This window comes from Cariama cristata, unplaced genomic scaffold (genome assembly GCF_000690535.1).
Source record: "Cariama cristata isolate BGI_N322 unplaced genomic scaffold, ASM69053v1 scaffold11534, whole genome shotgun sequence".
Taxonomy (NCBI): domain Eukaryota; kingdom Metazoa; phylum Chordata; class Aves; order Cariamiformes; family Cariamidae; genus Cariama; species Cariama cristata.
The window spans coordinates 64,012-86,176 of NW_009611275.1; the positions used below are offsets into that span (position 1 = coordinate 64,012).

Sequence of the window (22,165 nt, forward strand, 5' to 3'; positions counted from 1 at the left end):
CCAGCCCCACTGTAGTCAAAGCAGGGGACTGTTCCTTTACCCTTAACACCAGACAAAACCATCTCCAGCTAACAGGTGAGCAGAACCCTGAAATCTCTCCTTCCAACAGTTTCCCAACCTATTTAATAAGTAACACCCTTAAGTTCTCCTTTTTCTAGAGGCATTTACCTGCAGTGTATGATCATGGGGCCTTTACTCTTTGCTGATTTCTGCCTGACCATCTGTACAAACTGGAGGATGCTTTCGGCAGCGTTGGTGGTGGGGACACCATGATCTGGCCAGGCAGTGTAGTTAAAATGCATCACATCTTGTACCTCATCAGCCTAATGGGAAAAGCAGAATAGCATGTTCACAGGAGTTTTGACAGTGCAGTCATGCTGAGGTTTTGTTGTCATTTTTTTTTGATGTTGTGGTTTTTTTTTTTCCCAAATACAACCTAAGAAAGTAAAGTCAGCCAAAAAAGTGGCAAATAATTTACATGCTATTTGATTAAAAAGGGGAGGGTGTATCAGGCCATCGTTACCAAAAAGGCATGAACTCTTGTTTCTGGGTTTGGGATTTGTTGCTTTTTTTCTCATGGTCGTTTGATTTCACTTTTTTTTTAAATCAAGAACTGTTGCATTTTTTCAAGTTAAGGCTTTCTTCTTCTTTCTATTCCATTCCCTCTCCTTTTCTCGTATTGTCACGGACAAAGAACAATGCTGTTGGCAAATAAAGACTGGACTCTTGAGAGTTTTTCTTTGCAAGTTTCAAAGAAAAAAAAAATACCAAAAGCGAAGAAAAAATGATTACGGGGCAAAGGAAATATTTAGAAAAATACTCATTATTACAAAAAAAAATTTTAATGATAAAAACCATAGAGGCTTTAGGTAAAATAAGATCCTCAACACAACACATTTTGTCTTTGAGACTTAAAGGAATTCAAAATATGGAGAGGGGAGGCAGCTGTCATCATCAAAACCCATGGCAAGCAATGCCTTGGGTTTTGCCATTCTGGATCAGGCTAAATATCCCTACTGCAGTAACCTCTCTCCAGTCACAGACAACAGCAGATCCTTAGGCAAAGGATATTAAAAAATTAGATCAGTACAAAAGATCCTAAAGTAGCTGCCCTGGGTTTGGTAAAAGACAGTTTACCTGAACTGCAAACCGCAGTCTTGTCCTTATTTTTAATAGACACCAACAGCCCAACACATAATATGTTTTACATGTCTGCACTCCTAGCCTGTGCCCTGTGCACACTTTGTAACACACTGAGGCATGGCTGAGCAGGACTAAGGTCCTGGGCCAATGTCAACATGCCAGTGCACAGCTTTTTTCATGTCCCCTCTGTATCTCTAACATTGCCTTCACGAGCTGGTCCTGGCAACGAGCTGGTGCAGGAAACAAAGCTTGGAAGAAATGCTTAAAAATCTGAACAGTTTTAATTTGGAAATTGCATGCTGTTCACGTGTGTTTCAATACTTTATCGGAATATATGATTATTGCAGAATTGCCCTTTTGAAAAATATTTTCAATTTCTACATTGGTATTTTCAAGTTTTGGATAGCTTACAGCAAGAAGATATGCCTGAGATAAAGAAAAGAAGTTTACACATTTGTCGTCACTAATTATTGGCACCACAGAAATGTCCAAAGCTCTGGTACTGCTTTTGTTTCAGCCTTGCACTGTGCTGAGAAATTCAGAGACAACAATTTTAGGGGAAAGTTTCATGATTTAGTCATTTTCCTGTGTGGAGAGAGGGTAAGGCCATCAATCTCTCTCTTATGGACAAAAGTTAAAGAAAAGGCTGGACCAAAATTACTCCCCCTCTTTTAGCAGGGCCATCCAAAACGTTTCACTTACATAGCTAATTCGGAAATTCCTATAAACCCAGTCTGTATGCTCCTCCTCGGACAGCATCTCCACTGTGATGTCCCCATATGCAACAGGATCTTCTGTAAAAGGCCAGTAATGATCACATTTCACCTGAAAGGGAAGGAAATGCATACATATTTGTATTTATATACATATATATCCATATGCATATAAAAAAATCGTAATCAAAAGTATATTGAACCTCAGTTTTAGAAATGTCTAGAGCACTATTTATTTGATGCTGCAATAAGAGGTAACATATTCTGCAATGAATTTCATCCCGATCATTCTTATTGGTTAACTGTGGACATCAGCTATACATCGTTTTTCTGAAGGGTAGCATTAGTACAGACTGGAAATACACTGTCTTTGTAGATTGTTACTTTTCCTAATAGAATAGGCCTAAAAGGAACAAAACATGGGGAACAAGAATATACATATAAAAGAAATAAACTATATTCCAAATATTTCTATTTTAAGCTCAAGGAAAAAGTAAAGCATAATACATAATATTTGCATTTTACTATTATTTAAACTTAAAAGCACAGAATCATAGAATGGTTGAGGCTGGAAATGATCTCTGGAGGTCATCTCCTCCCAGCCCCTTGCTCAAGCAGGGCCACCTACAGCAGGCTGCTCAAGACCATGCCCAGATGGCTTTTGACTATCTCCAAGGGGGAGACTCCACTTGTGCCAGTGCTCAGTCACCCTCACAGTAAGAAGTGTTTCCTGATTTCAGATAGAATTTAATGTATTTTATTTGTGCCCATTGCCTCTTCCCCTGTCACTAGGCATCACTGAGAGGTGCCTTGTCTCCATTCCATCTCATCAGGTATTTACACATAGTGACAAGATCCCGTGAGCCTTCTCTTTTCCAAACTGAAGAGCCCCAGCTCTCTCAGCCTGTCCTCATGTGAAAGATGCTCCTGTCCCTTAATCATCCTGAAATGCCTGCTGTAAGTGAATGAAATGCCATTCCAGGTCTGGTTATGATGCTGCCTCATGATCAGAAAACAGAAATTCACTCACCAGAAAATAAATATGTTTTCAGAGTAGTTTCTCTTATACTATGTGCAAGATTTTGTTACATACCCTTCTTTTCTCATTACACTGAGTAAGCATAACAATAATTTGAGATTTTTGCTGGAGAACCATCTTCCAAAAATCATTCCTAGTTTCTGGCAGTGGCCCTTGGGTTGCAATGTATTCCTGGGGTGAATTATAACCCTAAGAAACAAAGAGACAGGTACTGTTTAACAACTTGATTACTGCTTAACAACACGTTTTTCTCTGGCGTATGTATTTTTCAGCTTGCTCAATTTGTACCTTTAAAAGTGATTTCTAATATAAACAAACTACTTCATGATTTTTTTTTTGTTATTTATTTTGAAATTACAATTTTTGCCAGTTTTTCATGCTCCCAAGGTGTAAGCAATCTAGAATGAAGGACAGAAAATGAAGCTGTTACTATACAAATCCTTTGCCCAGAGAGCAGGAAAGGCAACATTTAAAAAAAAGTAATGAGAATCCTAAATCAAAGTTCCAGCTTGTTCCAGATTTCCTAATTTAAGAGTTATTTAGTTATAGACATAAACCCAATTACAGACACTTAGCCTGCTCTTCCCAAGCAGTGTCTGTGGTGATTTTCAGTCACTGATGTAAATGGAAGGTAGCAATGAACAGGATTATATGCATATATTTATGTCATAAGGGCCTAAATTAGTAAAATACTAATTAGAGTTCTGCTTAAAATAATAGAGAACACACTGAGTCAACACCCTTAACAGATTATCATTGGTATGTTTTACTGAAGCTCAGATATCCATTTATTCCTTCTCCTATCCCTATCAACATGCTTTTACTTGGAAAGACTCCTTCCCCTCTCCAAAACCAAAAGACTGTTACAAAGACTGTAATAAAGATTCACAAAGTGACTATTTTGGCGTTTGCTATGACCGTATTTGTGGAGATTGTATCATAAAAACCACATTTGGAATGTTATTTGGTATTCCTAATAAGAGCAGAAGATACATTCAACACACAGCATGATCCAATGTAAAGTGGGCAATTTCTGTGCCACCACAGTATGCGGGTTGCAAAAATATTCATGATTTGGGAGCACTTCCCATAAATGGCTTCCTCCAGACATCTCTAGAAGTCAGCTCGATCTGAGTTTTTGCACTACACAGAATTTGCTGTTCATTTGTCTGCATAGGCTATGTCTGACCTAAGTGTCAAATCTCTGTTATCACAGAGACACAGGTCACCACTAGTATCTGTGTTTGGAGGCAGGTAGTCACTGGAGAAGCAATTGTCAGGAAAAGCCAAGCATTAAAATGACATGTCTGTCCCAGTTTCTACAGTCAGCATTATGCTATAAGTAGAACTAAAGAGATGTAAACTATAAAATGCAGAACCGAGCAATCCAAAAAGGACCACTACATAAAATCCTATTATCCATAATCCTGTGTCATAGATGTTTCCTGAGTTGTGAATGATTCTTTTGAACATATTTTGGTTTCTTGAATCACGGTAAGCTCAGGAACTTGCAGCTTGAGTGTTTAGGTTCATGCTCTCGATGCATAGAAACTAAGTACAGGCAATGTGCTCAGCAGTACATGCGTGGACCATGCTGCAGTAGCAAAGAAGTGGTTTCACTGACTCATCTGAGGGTTCCTCCCTTCCCCATAATGCTGACTCAGCTCTCTCCAGCACAGCCAGGGCCAGCTCTGTCTTCTGTTCACGGCAAAGATGCAGAAATGCATCTGTCTATGGTCCCCAAGTGAAAGGTCTTTCTCTAAATGGATGCTGCAGGGTTCTGCCTCCTCTCCACACAGAGTGACTCAGCGGACATTGCTCTCTCTAACACAGCCTACACCGAGTCACAGCAACAGGGGGATAACAGAGGAGGAAACCTTTGTGGCAGTGATAAGCCAAAGTGACTAAACAAGCTCAGGCGAAAGAGAAAGAGCTAATGAAGTTTTAGTCCACCCTCAGTGTCAAACTGTTTGACTACAGCCCCGTGTATACTTTAATTATCCTAAAACTCCAGGTGCTACTCCCTGGTAAATGGCTGCTCTAGGTCAGACAGAGGGAGGAATACTGGGCGCACCAGAGATGAGTCAAAAGGCAAAAGCTCTCTCCACACACCATCTGGGCTGTGTCCATTTTGTCAGTTGTGGAGTATCTGATGTAATCCTTTTTCTATGTGCTGTAGAAACCTGGAAAATTTTCTCATTTAAAAGTTTATGTTTTTCCTAGCTGTCTTAAAAAGCCACTGGACCACCTAACACTTCCTCTCCATTTCTCTACCAGTCCAATCTAGGTTTCACAAAGATTCACAGCTCACCCAGTGCTACTGAGGCAAAATTTGCCAAAAATTCCACCCTTCTGTTTTTGTTTTTTTTTTGGCGGCTAGTGAAAAGCATAGTTTCCTGTAGGCAAAATATTGGAAGCTGAAGGATGTGCTGAGAATGTGACTGAGCTTCCAGGAGATACTGTGCTATTTGCAGGTGACACACTCTAACTGCTGTTCTGAACACTATTCTTTACACTGACCGAGTCTCTGTACTCACAGGAATGTAGTTGGCGTTAATGTAGTCAGATCCCTCTTCTTCATTCATTGAAACTAACCGGACACGACTAAAATCATCTGTAAAAGGAAAAAAAAAAATAGTTGTCTCTCAAACATGGCAGTAATCTCCAACTAGGCAAAATTAAAACTAATCCTATAAAAACTGAAAAAAAATCTATTAAAAAATAGAAAATGCTCATATTTACCAACAGAGAGAAATGTTTGCTTCAGCGAACGCTACACAGATGCACCATCCTTACTGTTCTGCAAAATATACCCTCCAACTACTGTCCCTTTGGGCTCCCTTAGGTTTCTTTAAAATGATAAGAAAAATATCATAACACTACTCAGTAATACAGACAATCTTGTGTTCCTCACTCCAAACTCCTGTCTTGACAAACATCCCCAGAAAGCTACATCTCTTCAAATCTAACAACAAACATCTATTGCCTGGTTCTCTCTAAGGGCAGGTTTTAGAACAGGTTTTTATCAGTCAGAAAATCTGTCCTGATTCTCCAGTTCTCTTATTAAAACTCTTCTTTCCGTCTCAAGGGACTTTAGCAAGAGCCCATATGTATTGTACTTACATGGCAGGATATTTGTGTAGCGATTTTTACAGCGATTCATGGGAAGATCAGCAGCAAAGTGAGGTATGTCAAGCCCAATCAGTTTTAGCTCCTGGGGTAACAGAAAGAAAAATGCCAAGGTCAAACTCACAAACACTTAAAAAACAATTCTTTGTGAAGTGATTACTTGTGGCAGGTACCAGACTGAAAACGTTCATAAATCACTTTATAAACTGACAGTAGGATTACACTGACTTTCCTTATCTGATGGTCTGAGTTTGGCTCCAAACAGCTAGAGAGCAATGATGTGGGTTCTCCTTCCGATGCTGCCAATGCACTGCTGCCATCCAAGGCCGTCACTGCAGACTGCACCTCTCTACCCACACTTAATTAGGCATAACAGTGTCAAACCAGGGGTTGATAAGTTATTTCTGTGGTGGTCATTCACCCCACTTAAAGGGTTTTCTTTGAGTCCTCAATTGCCTTTTGATCTTGATACTGGGCAATGCTTGGAAGATCTTTCTAGTCATTACATCTAGATATATGATGCATCATAGGACTTTTCACTGGCAAGAAGGGAACATGTCAGCCACCCAGAATAGTGGTAACAACCTGAGAGTCCTCCCCACTCCCTTTCCATGTTTAAATCTTTGGGAGCTAGCCCTAGCATAGGAGTTTTTAGTTTTATACTACTAAACAGACTTTAAATTCTAGGTCTTAGAGAGAATTGGTCTTAGAGAGACCTCCTTGCTCTTAAAGAGATTTTTAATGTTACCTTCTCATTCTAATGCTCAAATTCAATAAATAATTTTTTTCAAAAGCATTAAATCAATAAAATAAAGACATTAAAATCCTGGATTCAATTCAGGCTGCCAGCATGTTCTAAACTTAAAGGAAGTGCGTCAGTCTGACAATGATCTTGAATCGAAAGTGATGAGCCACTCAAATCAGTTTACTAAACGCAGTCTTTAATGACACCAAGGTGGACTTCTAAATTCTGCAGAACTAGAAGGGAAGCTGACCCGCCTAGCAACAGTGGACATTAAATAACGCAGAGCACACGAACATGCCACACAAACCCAACATCTGGAGAAAGCTGATCTAGGCATGGCAGCTAGGAGAGGACAGAGTCCCCACAGATTTACCTCAAATTGCAGAGAAAATTTATAATCTGAATCTTTGGCCATATCCTTGATGTATCCATCAAAATCATCCAACTGGACAGGGCTTTAAAAGAAAAACACACAGAAATTAAGGAAAAAAAAACTTTTTTAGTACATTTTATTTCTATTTTCCCCAGAATACTATCAAGTTGTGAGTATGTATTTGCAACTGTTAATGCTAGAAAGCAACAATAAAGAGTAAGAAAAAAATCTTTTGGTTCAATGCCACCAAATGGTGGGCATATTGCTCATTACCTGCATCATACCGTAACAGCCCCAGAAAGAGAGGCTGAGAGAGGTGCTGATCCCTCTGAGTGAGCCCAATGCTGCAGCTGCTGGTGCTGATGATAGTAAGCACCCTGGTTTGCAGAGGTTGGAGTTGTCCTACCCGAGAGAAACCACTGGTCTGAGGTGAGGGGAATGGCCCATGCACCCTTCCTACAATTCCCCGGCCCCTGAACTGCTTTTGCAGGTGGATATGTCCCCAAGGCACAGGTGACACTGCAAGAAGCAGTGATCCAGCACCCCATCGCAGACCCACTCTCAGTACTATCCCACCAGCATGTTTCTGGCACCAGGGCAGCTGTTGCTTCATTTCAGTTCCCTCTTGTGCCATGTAAACTGTTGCTTTCAGATATTTTCACATCTAGCAGAGGCACTTTTAAAACTCATCTGAGCTTTGCCCAGGCAGAAAAATGGCTTTCATGCTTAGGTTTTGATTTTTTTAAATAGCATTTTGGATGCCGCTGCTGTGACTGCTTTCTCTTCTGGCTTTGAGATCTATACACATTTGTCATTAGAGGTAAAATTTTCCTGCCAGAGAGATAATGGCTTAAAAAAAGTGGCATAAAACTATACAAAACTATGCAGCGCTTCAGCAGGTATAAATTAGCCTTGATTTAATGACTCCCATCATTCTACACACTTTTTTGCCAGGTGGGGGTCTATCTGTTAGTACAGGCACAGTCTCTGAACACAACAGAGAAATAATTAGGCTAACGCTCTCAATAACGAAACACAGGTAAACAGCTTCCCTCCCCTAATTATCATGCTCTAATTTACAAGCTACTGAAGCATGTACACAGTAATCTTTTCATTTACTTTGAGGCAATACGCCCAAAGGAACCTGTCTTATCGCCACTTAATTACTCCTGTTTACCTGTTAGCATTAATGATCTAATGTTCTAGCAACAACCGTAATGAGAGCCTCATGTCAAGAGGGAAATATCACCAGAAACAAATGCATCCCAGTTTTTTCACCGTTTGTCATTGTTAACTAAGGATAAACTCTGTTGGGATCACTAAGTCGGATAATTGATCTTTTCCCCAATGACTAATTTTCTATCAGTAAGGAGCTCTTTTACCACAACATATCTATTGAAAAGAATTGCTTTTGTCCAATTAGTGTTTGTTTTCTGCCTTCAGATATCTCTCTCAGGATGTATTTATCAAGAAGATCTCTATATCTATAACTGCAACATCACTATACCATGTGCTCCACAATGCATGTTTAGTCTAAGGTGATACATTTTTTTATTGCTTTAAATATCAAAGTAGTTACATACTTGGTCAGCTTTCTCTTCTTTAACCCATTTTTACTCCTGTAAAAAAAAAAAAGTGTTTTTCATTCATTAAACTATTGTACAGTATTTATTCAAAGTTAGTACTGATTGAAGAATGTATGTTTTCTGGTCTCCATCATACTCAGGATGAGACTGGTGATAATACCTTCGATATTTTTAAGCTGATAGCAAAATTTCAATTGACACCAATGGGATGTGTTTTCCATTCTGTGGCTCTGAGAATGACCTGCTTGTGAAAGGAAAAACCTGCGCCCAACACAAGCAATGGGTCCTCTACAAATGGTGACCCAACAGCGCCATTGGCTTCAGGTGGGCTGCAGCTGAGCCCCTGGGGCCAGAGCCTGGCCAAAACTGGCAGGGGGCTGTGCTGTTGCAGAGGATGGGGCACCACAGTGTCCCCTGGGCTGCTCCACTCTGGCTCTAGAGGTCTTGGAAACTGGATGCCAACACTACAGAGCAACCAGGAACGAGAAGTAGCTGTTGGGTAAAGGGAGAAGACCACCATTTGCAAATTCAAGGAAGAGTGAAGGAAAAAGGGAAGAGCTTGAATGCTATTTCTCACCCATTTCATAACCTGCTTATGATGATCAATGAAGACAACGGCAAATATCCTACTGACTTTAGTGGGACTCAAGCTTAAACCTTAGATAATTTTAATTGACTTTTAACAGCTAGAGAAAATTACGCCAGTCGTGTTCGTGTAATACACTGTCTTCACATCCAATATAAATGACATAATTCACTAGCGACAGATGCGAGCAAGCTTATGAGTGTGTTAAGCAGTATAACCCGTAAGTTATGGACTTAAGAACTGCACTACACTAAATATCACCACGTGATTTTTTGGAGGGGTGTGTGGGGGTGTGTGTCTATGTATGTGTATGTGTGTTCATTTTGTTGTTGCAACAAAAAAGTTAAGCAATCAATCAGATTAAATGCACAAAGTGAGCACCCTGGAATAATTCGGCTAGAAGTCTGAAAACACTGATCCCCCCTGTTAAATCAGCCACAGAGCACGAATAGATTCTTGCTTACTCAGAAGGGATTTTAGTACTTTCATTTTTCTTTTTCCTGGGCATTAAGCAATATCTGTTCACTCACCACATTATAATGATGCTATTTTTAATTTCATGATGATATTAAAATAATTTCTAGGTAACTTGGGTCACAGCTTCAATTAGTAAATTAAAAGTGAAGACTTTTAATTTCAAAAAAATGAAAATATACAGAAAGAAATATTAAAAAGTGGAGTGTTTTTATTTTTCTATCCTGCTAAATTTAGAAGTGAAATTAAAAAACTCCAAATTATTATTTTCCAAAATTAAGTTTTACAAAATGTTCAGTTTTTGAAGCAGGCACAACCTGTAGTAATTTTGTTATCTTGTCAAGGTACATTTCAATTTATATGTGGTGCTTTGCCTGCAGAGATAAGAGGAGCTATAGCAATATCAGCTTTACACTAAGGTGGAGATTTACTTTCTAAAGCTTTACTCAGCCTACTGTGTTATCTATAGAGATACTATCTGTATAGTATCTGTACATTCATGTGTATATTACACATAGCCTAGTAGTATTTATTCTACATCTTTACAGATTTTTTTCCAATGAAATCTTAAAATTAATATCTCTAAATTATTCAACACATTTCTTCTCTATCCCCTGTGACTGTAGTAAACCTTTTAATGTCAGGCACATTGGAATTCATTTCAAAAGCAGAAAACATCTAAATGCTGTTTATGATGGGAATGCTTCTCCAAGGAACACTTCAAGAAACAGTAAAACAAATGATTGACATCCATTTCTCAGCAACAATTTCTTCTGCTTTGATAGTCTCAAGAGGCCTTTGTTTCTCAGCATTGCAACTGTTTCCTGAATGTCATAAATGTTTTAAACCAACTTGTGTGCAAAACAAAGACATTTGAAACATTAGCTGGTGTTTCATCTGTTCTTCCATTTACCCTACAGATGAAAATACAAAGGGAGCGATTAATCTCATCTCATTCAACTTCAGCTCCTTTAAACTTGGTCATCTAGACTAAACTAGGCAGCTTGACTGAAGAGGAAACCTCTGAAGAAAGATACACATCTGGAAAAGTGAGTAATGCACATTAATGCAATATAAACAAAAAGAGGCAAAGGGGCAAAAGAAGATGACAAATCTTTGCAGCAGTGCCATTGACAGTGGCCACTTTGGGCTTCTTGACCATTAGAGAGTTAAGAAAGATCAGTGTGACCTCCACAATAATAAACTGCTTGCCTGATCCTCCATCACTGTGCAACTCCGATATAACTAGTTAAGTTTACGTCAGACAAGTTACAAGTCAATACAGTATTAGCCTTGGAGAGATGTGGAAGACTTCCATTTGCTCTTCAGCTGGGTGTGTGTGGACAACATGCTTTTATTTTCAGGGGAGAAGAAATGGACCTTTAGTTACATAAACCCATTCATTTCTGGCCCCACCGAAAATTTAGGTGAGTTTTTCTACAGACCCAGTGTGACCCAAGGAAAACCTGTCTCAGAAATCCCTGTGCTGAAGATCCGATGACTGCCTGCCAGGGCTTTGGTGCCATATGGTAACACCAGGGAAAATGTTTGGTCAAAACTAAATCTTAACTTTGGTACCACATTTTTGTAAATCACTGTACCTTGGACTCAAGACCATCAGGAACTTTTAGATCATAGTCAATTATAATTATTTGTTAAACCATTTGTAGAACAGTTCCTGTTCCAAATAGACCCTGTGGTTTTGTCGGTTAGGTATTTTCAAAAAAACCAATCAGCCTTTTACTAAGTCTTTATAAATTATTTACAGACTAAACTATTAAATATACACAAATACATACAGAGACACTCACACAATGACCCAGTTTTAACACTTTGGGACTGCTGGTTTGTATTGATTCTCAGTGAACTGTTGTTTCCAAAAGCAAAACTTTTACTGATGTCAGGAGAGCATAAACGCACCTTTAAAAACTAAGGTATTTGACATCACACACCAAACAGGTGGCACGCGATTAAGCAATTTTAGTAATAGAAAAGCAGCAGCAGCAGCACACAATGCCAGGCAATGAACAGATGAATAACCGGACAGAAGAAGCCAGGACTTATAATGAAGTGGCAAAATTTGCAAAGAGAGCAATGAGATGATTATGGCAACCACTGTAAGATTAGCTTTTTAATACCAAGATGGGTTGGAGCATAAACAGACAAACTAGATGAAGCAGGGTAGCAAATACTTTGATACCCACATCCTCTCCAATCCATGTTCTAGTACAAGAAAATTATATCTTCAAAAGCTTTGACCCATTTGAAAACAAAGGTATCACACATTTTTCACGTAATAGAAATTAACATTGTTTACACATTGCATATGGAAAAACAAGTAAATCACTTACCAAGGATTAATATAAAATGCCAAAAGATAATCAGTCCAAAGGCATGAGGGTAGCAGAGTTAGGAAAGCAAATACACTTCTACGCCTGTGAGCATTAATAAATAACATACATAAAGATGAAAAAGTGAGGAGAGTTAGTAAGACAAACAGAAATCAGGAGATCAGCAAATTCTATTTTAAATATTAGGTAAACCTATAAAGGTTTCCTTTTACTTACTTCATAAGAACATTATTAGTATCCATAGAATTTTTACTCCTCAACCTGACACCCTATGCAAGATTTTCAGCTATCCAACATAAAATTATGTATGATCAAAATAAATGTGTTTTATGGTATTGATTGAGGCCTGTTATTCTAAATCAATGTTGATCAATAAACTGGCAGATTTTCAGAGAGTAAGATGTGTTTGAAAATTTCATCCACAGGTTTATGACCATTACACAGATGGTACTTACTCTATTTTCTGATGTTTTGAGATATTTCAGGACAGACATAGTTTTTTTTACCATGTACAACTACAATAATCTCCCATGTTTGCTCCTGCAAGTGATCCTTTAGATATCAGAACACCTGTATCAGAGATAAATTCAGATCATTCTATATCTCTCAATACTCTCTACTGAGCCAGATTTCTGAAAACATCCATATAAACATTTTGCTGAGTCCCATTTTAAGTGCTTTAAATTCTCTCTCAGGTTTTCAGCAAAACATTATTTGAACTTCTTCTAACTCTGGTTTCTGTGAACAACTATTCATAGTAGGTTTCATTGTGGCTAAAGGAAATTTGAGTACAAAATCATTCTGAACTTCTGTATTTGCAACCTGTTTACCAGATTCTGCTAGGCATTAATCCAGGAAACCCACTCAGGCCTGTTCTACCTTTTGGTGGAGTGGGCTACAGGTACTTTGCAAACGTGAAAAACTCATGAAACTTAAACAAAAGTTTCCCCAGAAGCAGAACTGTTTGCCAAATACATCCTCAAGTGTGTTTTTTCCCCATCAGAAAATCTGCTGTCCTAAAAACAATACCATCCTTCTACAACTGTTCTAAAGAGGAACCACAAAGTGAAATTTCCTTTTTCAGCACTTTTGGCTCTTATGAAGTCAGTAGATACTGTGTTTTCCCTGATAGGCAAGTCATGTCAATAGTATTAATCTCTAATCTTAATCTTCCAACCAGTGGTAGAAAACTTCTGCCCACACAGTGAAAACTCCAAGTTATGCTTTAATGAGTTTTGCTGCTGAAGAGAAAATGGGCAGCACAGTTTCTGCAGGGCACCTTCCCCAGGCATTGGTAGGGATTGTGTGGGTCAGTCAGAAGCGAGAGCCCTTTGTAGTTAACCATATGCTGTAGTGGTTGCAGCATCAGGGCCTTAGGGTTTATCCATTGTTTGGGTTTCTATGAGACTGGACTGAGGATGAAATTTGATTTTCTATAAGCAGATCTCTGGTGCCACAGAGAAGTTTTCATTAGGCTTAGAAGAAAGAAGTGATGATGTTGCTGGAATACTCCTCTTTCCTTTGGGAAACTCCAAGTGAGTTTTCCACTTCCTCTTGCCTACAGGGGCAAAAGGAATTATTCAAGCCTGGGTGTTCTTTCATCATCAAATTATCACTATAAAGTTTCACACTTTACCAAACCACAGGCTAACATGCTTGCAGAGCTACTTATATTGTTCACAGATTGAGAACTCCGACATCTAAAACAATTGATTTCAATTCAATATATGAAAAAATATGTAATTGCCCAATAAATACAATATTGTTTTCCTGGAACTATATAGTCTTTCACCTACTGCTCAGGTGTACTGAACAATTTTATTTAATTAAAAGAGACAGATACAGAGATTGCTCAAATCCTGAAAACTCTGCGGAGCTGAGCTTTTCTTAGGAATCAGTGGATATGACCATAGCTCCCTTACTAGATCCCTAGAATGACCCCAAGAAAAATGCATTTCTTAATCCTTATACGTGTCTTTAGGGCCATATTTTCCATTTGGCTGCCTGGATGGACAGTGAATCTGGTCTTGGCATTAGACAACAGAAGCACACAAAAGAAGATATCTTTACTAACTCTCGGAGAAGTCAGAACCATAAGATTAGGGCACTCTGCCTTCAGTTACCAAAAATTTGTGGAGATATTAAGCAGAAATATTTTCCCCAATTCATACTTTTAGAAGATAATTTATGTATGTATACATATATGCATATATACACATATATACACACACACACGCATGCACATATACTAAATCAAGCAACAAGAACCTTCCCTTTCACATCCAAACCTATTAATTAATTCCCCTTCCCATAAAAAAGCCTTTAATGGTTTTAATAACATCTGTTGCTAGTTTAATCATCTGATTCAAGCTTGGATGTTTCATTAACATGAGTGTTTGATCTCCTGCCTTCTTTGCCATTAATATAGTCCAAGCAAGAGACGCTGAAAGAGAGATTAGTTTGTACTGCATACAGCTGGCTGCCATTAAAGCTAAACCAAGCCAGTGAAGCTTGTTTAATATCCAGTTAATTAGCAGCACAGTGAGGTATTGACAAGATTTGCTGGGCTTGTTAGTTCAGTTTGCACGCTTATTAGCAAAAGGCTTGCTGTGGTGCAGTGTCAGTCCATTTAATCCCGTCCTTGCTGGCAGGCTGTGTCCTATGAGATCATGGAAGCAGTTCCCTGCGTACCAACTCCTCTTTCCAACTTCTTGGCTGTCAACCAAAGCTGATCACGGGTGTAAAACTAAGGCCCATATTTTCTTCTTCCTACATACTGGAATGTGGCTGACAGTACGCTTTTAAATATCTGTGTTTGGACTTGCCTTGAAATATAAGAGGTTTTTGCAGATTGCTAATAACAAAACAGTAAACTTTGGGTCAGTCATTAGCATCCAGTCAACTATCAAAATAGGAATGGAAATGACCACACTGGTGCCAGTCAGGTAGCTCTCAGAGCCCTTCTGCTTCTATAAAAGCTAATGATACAGACTTTCTTTGCTCAAATACTTCTCTTCAGCTGATGGTATCAGTGATGGTTTGGAGTCCACAGTCAGTGCCTGCAACTCTTATAGGTGGTTTTTCTAGACTAGCAAGAATATGGTTTTTTCACCAAGTCTTTTCAACAGCACTGAACATTAAGTTGCAGTAAATATTTGAGTTGGCTTGTCCTTGTCTTGCAATCCAAGGAAAAATTAATTAATGGTACTGCATAAAGACAGCTGCTAATTGGTTATCTACAGGCAAGCTTATTCTTGGGTATCAATATATCTCTATGGAAGTGCTAATGGATTTACAGATCAAGTTTCTACACTTGTGTTATTTTAGTAAATATCTCTGTAAGAGGAAGGAAAAAAATATCCTCCCAAAACACACCTGTGTAACTTAGTTGACATGTATATACATCATTCCCTACTAAAAATAGCAGGTGACAGAATACATAGTCTTGAGTCATCATTCAAGAAATAAAACACTAAAATAACAGGTATAGTAGCTTTATCTTAAAGACGGATAGTGATGACACAAAAAATAAGCACTTAAGATTAAAAACCATATTTGCCAAAAAACAGAGATGGGGAAAAACATAATTAAAAGCTTTGCTTCAAACACTCACCAATTATAGGGAAGCTTTCCATCTCTTTCTAAAGAAGCGAAATTGACAAAGGTTCCAGCCCCGCACTCCCTGTTTCAGGAAGATCATTGGGTACAAAGTTACCATTTTTGGATTCACACTGCTTGAAATGATGTTGATTTAACAGAGAACTCTCGGAGTTGCGGAGAAGTGCTGAACACTCACATCTGTGACTAGGTCTGAGACAATCTGTGATAAACATAACTGAAATCCCTTACCACAGTCATCCAAAACCAATAAATGTTCAACACCATCTGAGATCAGGTTCCCTAATGATGCTCAAAAAGAGTGAAACAAGGGAGAAGTTGCTAACAAAGATCTCAAACAGATCTCATCTCCTGTCCAGATATGCACTTTCTATAGTCTGGCAGTAGCACTAGTTGCTGGCCTCAGTACACATGCCAAATATTTATCTTTCTATACTATTCACTGTCCCAATTCTAAGGAGAAGATGTATAATTGTCTCTATTTGGTAGGATCATGGTAATTTTGATTTCACAAAATAATTGTAGAAAAAAAAAATTAATTTCCTGAATAAAGTTCCAGTGAATTTATCACAAGTCCATTATTTTCAGCTACAAATGATAAACTGACTTGATGATTTTTGATTTCTTGATTTAAGCAAACAATTGCTTGCAGCTTCTTGCTGGATTTACCTTTTTAATTTCCTTCTGGGGTTTTTATCTTCTGTGGCTAGAAGCAGTGATGAAGAGAAAAACAAAAAGCTTTGGGCTGCCTGCACAGTAATTAAATAGGAAAGAGAATTAATTTAGCTGGGATTTTCAAAGAGCCAGTTACATGTAAAAGGAACAAACCACATAATGTTTGCTGAAAGAGATAGCCTGCAAAATATGTGAGATGTGGTCATCTGCTGCATGGAATACATAGTCAAGACACAACACATAAAATGCAGTGTCTGCTAGGTAGCCAAGTACAAGATTCTTCACACAATTTTTTTACATGAAATCATTTCCTTTCTTGACACAGGACAGTAAATTAATATAAAATATATTACACAGATTATAAAAAGATGAAGACTCCAGGACACTTCCAAAACCAGGAGGTGAACCACATATTGAGGGTTGGGAGAAACTTCCACAGTTCACTCAGGCTATAACATAATCGACAACTGTTACAGCTAAGACCACCAGGAAAAGGAAATTGAATTTCATTATTCAGGTACACATGATTGGTGCAAATAGCTGAAGGTACCACAGGTTCTGTAAAAAAAGGTTTACTCCTACAAGATAATTTTCCCTTCATCTGTATGACACAAAAAATTGGGATTGTTAATGTTATAGGTGAACAGCAGTACCTGAGATCCCTTCTGGATTTGTGGGTCTCAGTGCATATTTGGCTACATACTCACTGCACAGAAAGACAAGATCTAGGTGAGCCCATATGCTCTTTCTCATGCTGCAGTTCCCATAATAAAGAAGCTCATATGAATAAAGAATTTGGACAACTGGAAGACCAGCACTTGCGAGCAGACTGGCAAATGTTCTAGAGAGGGACTCTCAGGGTCCTGGGCACATCCTCCCTTGTACTAGAGGTTTGGTTGCCAGGGCTCAGGCCTTACATGGCCTCTGAAATGCAGCATCCTGGACCTGACGAACAAACTGTATTATCTGTCAGTACGGAAAATCTCATGTTCCAAATCATATGAAAGATTTGCAAAGCATCTTGATGTCCTGCTCATGCCCAGTTGTGTGGGATCCTAATTATCCTTTAGATTCTCAACACAACTCTTTTGTACTAAGTGATTGCACTTCTCAGAGACCCAATCTTGTAAAGCTCAAAATGAGACAAAGGTTGAGGCTTATAACTCAGGTCAAGAATGAAAGTAGATAGAAGGAGAAGACATGCTACTCCTAGACAGCAGCTAGACATCTATTTTGAAGGTATCCTGTTAAGCATCTCGAGCAGCACCCATGCACACAAGCACCCTCAATTGCAACTATTGTCATGATGTGTTTGTTGTTGTCTGAAATTTTTGGAATTAGCATATATATGGACTTACCTGGCCATTTGTAGATGTTTTCTCCTGAGTACAACAAGAGTCACCAGCAGCAGTCCAATCAGAAGGATACTTAGGATGGCTAACACAGAGATTACCACTACATTGGGATTCATCTCGGTGACTGTACATACAAAGAAAGACCCTTGGTTATTCAAATCAGAAGCACTGACAGTTTTGGCGGTTTTTATCCCCTGAATATTGATAGTATTATTTTTCTGAACTGATCTCATTCAGCCTGGAGCGTTACAGAGAGAAAAATCTGCCGCTGGAGATAAAGGGAGGTTTTGACTAGTTACTACTCTTCCAAAATTCCTATGGGGAAATGATTTCACTCTAGCATTTTGTTAAACTTTGACGTGTTCTGATTTTTTTGCCCTTTTTAACTGACATTCATAACAAAAGAGACAAAGGTGACGGAAATATAAAATACATATATTGATCATCATCTATGTCTTCAAAGCACATTTCAACTCTGAAGTTGTTCTTCAACAGTAAGCAATACCTTTTCTGACCCAAAAGCAAAATAACAGGCTGAGGTTCTGTAATATACTGGGTTGAAATTGATTGAATTACTTTGGTAAATAAATTTTAACAAAATATTCTGTTTTAAATAAGAGCTGGAATCAACTCTCAATAACACAACCTTGATTTATTTCTGTTCCATATTACATACTTATTGACTGCACTACTATGAGACCAGATACTCTGTTCTGCTCATTATGTAAGAAACTCTCTCTACTTTACTTGCTCAGAATAACTTTACACCCACAGTTGTCTAGAGCAGCATTTTTTAGATTGAAAACAATGGAGATTTTTAAGCTAAGTATCAGACAATGAACTCCAGCATGGAGTGGTGTACGACATACAGGACCACTGACTAAAGCTACACAAACCCCTAGCTAAGCAGAGCTGACATTGATGATTCTGAAGGGGAGATTTTTAAAGTAAAGTCCAGTGCCCTGGGCAGTTCAACCCTGATATTCTTTCTTCAGAGTCAGTATAGAGCCAGGCTTCGCGACGTGCCCAGGAAGTCACCATCAGGAGCTATCCCTTCAGGGTGTGACTGCTCAAGATTCTGTGGTGGCCCTTCTCCTTCTCTCTCACCTTATCTCCACTTCTTCAATGAAAGCAGAAAGCGATTTTTTTGCCTTAGCAGCTTATAAATGTGATTTTTCTCTTGTTTGGGCTTGGCTGAGAAGATATTTTTCTCCATAAATGTCATCAAGCAGTACCCTGATGTTCAGTCTTGACACGACAAACTAGGTCCCTGATTTCTAAAACTGAGAATCGAGCCCCTAGTTTATATTCTTCCAAGTCAACTCCACAGCAGGGATTTTTCTAAAGACTTTTTAAAACTGCCTCCCCATCCCATCCACATCTGGCAGCCTTTCTGCGATACAAACAACCCCTGGGACCAGCATTACTAAAAGCAGCTTTAGAAAGCAAGGAGAAACAGATGTCGTAGCTGGAGGAGGAAGAAGAAAGCAGGAAAGTGCTGCTTACCCATGGTGGAAACTGCAATGAAAGTGGGGACGCTGGGGCTATTGTGGCTGAAGGTGGTCACACTGCAGTTGTAGGAAGTGGCAGGGGTTAGGCTGGAAATGGTCACTACGTGTGAAGAGACAGTGACAGGTTCCTGCAGACATGGAGAAAAATACACAAAAGTTTGTCTCTCCTGTAAATGCAAAGGCACAAATCAGTGCTCCCCTCTCCACCCATATATCTGACCATGTAAAGTCAGATCTGCCTCTGAGGCAGTTCCTCTGGCTGTGAAGAGCTGTGAGTCTTTCGAGTGGCCAAGGTGAAAAACAAAGCTAGAGCAAAGTCTTTGGGTAATAACTATAATCAGACATCCCAGACCTCAGTTTTTCTAGCTAGCAGAAACTCTTTACATATTTATATGATGTTTTAATTACCATGTCCTTGGTAAACACTTTTTTTAAATGCTGATACAGCAAAAGGAAACAAATATAACACATGCATTGACTTAAAGATACAGCTCCTCAAGGTCCCCAGAGGCTTTTCTGTACTCTCCAGCAGAACCAAACGTGGGTTACAGATGTGAAAACAGGCACACTGAGCCAGTGGTTTAGAAAGGGAACAGGGAGAAGTTTTATGAACTCATTCACTCTGGATGGGGAGTGTGAGATACTGTAGCAAGTCCTGAGCACTGGATTTTTGCAGTGGCCTGTTGTCAGCCATGGGCCCCTTCTAGGCTGGCAAGGGTTCCTGTTGCAGTGCAAGTTTGAGGTACATTACGCGGATGAAATTACATGTACATGAGTGTAAGGGAGGAGCCTTTTATTCCCTGAGCTGAAAGGAGGGGCCACAGTTTGGCAATTGGACTTGGTTGGATGTCTTCCACTTTCCCCTCTGGGAAACTTAAATTAGTCAACCAAAATCTAAGATGTCCAAAACTGGTAAGCTCTTGCTTTTCATTTTGCTGATTTAAAAATGGAGGAAAGGGACAAAATCTTTCATGTGATTAGCAAGGAAAATCAAAAACAAAGAATTTTCACCAGTCTTAATAGGAAAGCATCCCTTTTTACAGTTCAAAAAGAAGTTCTTCCCCTTTTTTCACAGACAGAAAAAAAAGTGATGAATCTAACGAGAAGTGAGCTGACAATCTCCATGCATTTCCCAGTGCCAGATGTTCATGCCAACAAACGAGACACCCACTGAAGCTCTTGCCAAATGAAGCAGTTTTTTCCTGATGTTCTTAAAACAGATCTGCCATGCACTAAAGCTGCAAATCCTGTGGTACCTTCCTTGCCTGATCACATAATTACTTTTAATCTCTGCTGAGTGGATAATGACTTCACAATCTTTAGCTATTCACAGTGAAAAAAGCAGGAATCTAGATGTGGAATCCAAACTATCCAACAGATTAAAACACATTTAAACTTTTTTTTCCCTTTAGTCAGTGCCTTTCTCAATTTAAAAAGAATATTAAATAATTCAGACTGCTCTTCCATATGATTAAAGAGTGTGTACTCAGTGGTCTGAGTGGGCTATTATTTACTTTTTTCTGAATGATTCCCCATTATGTGTAATGGTCCACATGACAGAATGATGTTTCATGGCATGTAATCACAGCGATTCACTATATTATGAGTTAAATGGCAAAGTAAGCCTCATATGTTGCACAGCATTGAATATCAAAGAATTAAAACTACTACTGCTCTGTTCTTCACTGAACAACATTACCAGTCTAAACACTCAGATAGTCAGGTGGCCTCTGAGCACAGGTACCTAGAGAAAAGGAGGTTCATTTGTGAGGTTGAGAAGGTGGGTCTTGAAGGAAATACCCAAGAGACAAAATGCATGAGGAGCAGCTGCATTTGCAGCATAAGTGTACTTTTTGAATAACAGTGAAGGTCCTACTGAACTTCAGTTAACAGTTCTCAAAACCAGGAATAAAGTAAGCCAGAAATAATTAAATGCTGCATAAAAGATCTCATGGCATTGAAATATGTCTATTTTTTCCATTCCTTATGAAGCTACCTGACCATTTTTCCCTTCCTGCCCATGGGTATTCCCTTAGTTTCGTAGCCTTTTAGGTTTTACACGGTGTATTGGAGCCATTTCATCAGTAGCCAAAGACGGACACTATGTTGGATGCACATAGCTTCTGTCCAACTGGTTATAACCTCATCAATAAGACAGAAGCCAATTTTAATATTGCAAAATAACAAAGTATTTTAGTATTTGAAATGCTTTATTAGTTTAGCTTTTAAAGGTTTAATTCTGAACCACCTTACCACATTTGGTTTAATGATCTAACCTGCATACTGAGCATAAAATGTCATTGGGCTTTACACACAAAAGTTAAGCAGCAGATGCCAAACCAGAAAGATGCAAGGCCCAGCCTCAGTTTCAGAGACGAAGAGCAGAAACCAAAGAAGAGATGCTTACACACCTGGACTTTTGTTTCCTGACCAGATCCAGCTTCCTGGCAGTAGACTTCAAAAAAATCAGCCACTCCTTCTTCCACCCACAGCAGAGTCACGGAGGTCTGAGTCTTGTTGACAGCAAACAGCGATTTTGGAGGGGCTGGTTCTGATTAAGAGAAAATCTCCTTTTATTAAGCTTATCTGTAAGTTTCCAGACAACCGAGAAGAGGAAGCCTTGAACAAAAACGAAAGCAATGCCTGATGCCCTTCTGTCTTTCATTTCCTTCAGATAAAGCCTGCCAATGCAAAACCCTGCCTCTCATGATGATAAACTACCACTGTAAAATGAGAAGATGATGAAGTGTCTTGGTTTTTCTTCTCTATTTAAACTGCTCTCTATTTGGACAGTTGGATAATTACTCGCCTTTTCAGCAGAGCCCTTGTTTGAGGATGAGCAGTGTATTCTATTAATAGAATGTTAG

General features: G+C 38.9%; 1 protein-coding gene across 1 annotated transcript in view; it reads right to left on the bottom strand.

The window, feature by feature from the left end:
* Window positions 1-21,849, bottom strand: part of PTPRO (protein tyrosine phosphatase, receptor type, O) — a 28,273-nt gene extending 6,424 nt beyond the window's left edge. Inside the window, exons 1-12 of the mRNA XM_009698187.1 lie at window positions 21,710-21,849; window positions 19,294-19,426; window positions 17,791-17,911; window positions 15,753-15,821; window positions 12,140-12,223; window positions 8,726-8,761; window positions 7,143-7,224; window positions 6,019-6,109; window positions 5,433-5,509; window positions 2,950-3,084; window positions 1,846-1,968; window positions 169-323 (exon numbers count right to left, since the gene is read on the bottom strand). Coding sequence (XP_009696489.1) covers window positions 169-323; window positions 1,846-1,968; window positions 2,950-3,084; window positions 5,433-5,509; window positions 6,019-6,109; window positions 7,143-7,224; window positions 8,726-8,761; window positions 12,140-12,223; window positions 15,753-15,821; window positions 17,791-17,911; window positions 19,294-19,297 — 977 coding nt within the window. The 5' untranslated portion in view covers window positions 19,298-19,426; window positions 21,710-21,849. The remainder of the gene's footprint in view (window positions 1-168; window positions 324-1,845; window positions 1,969-2,949; window positions 3,085-5,432; window positions 5,510-6,018; window positions 6,110-7,142; window positions 7,225-8,725; window positions 8,762-12,139; window positions 12,224-15,752; window positions 15,822-17,790; window positions 17,912-19,293; window positions 19,427-21,709) is intronic.
* Window positions 21,850-22,165: the final 316 nt, after the last annotated feature.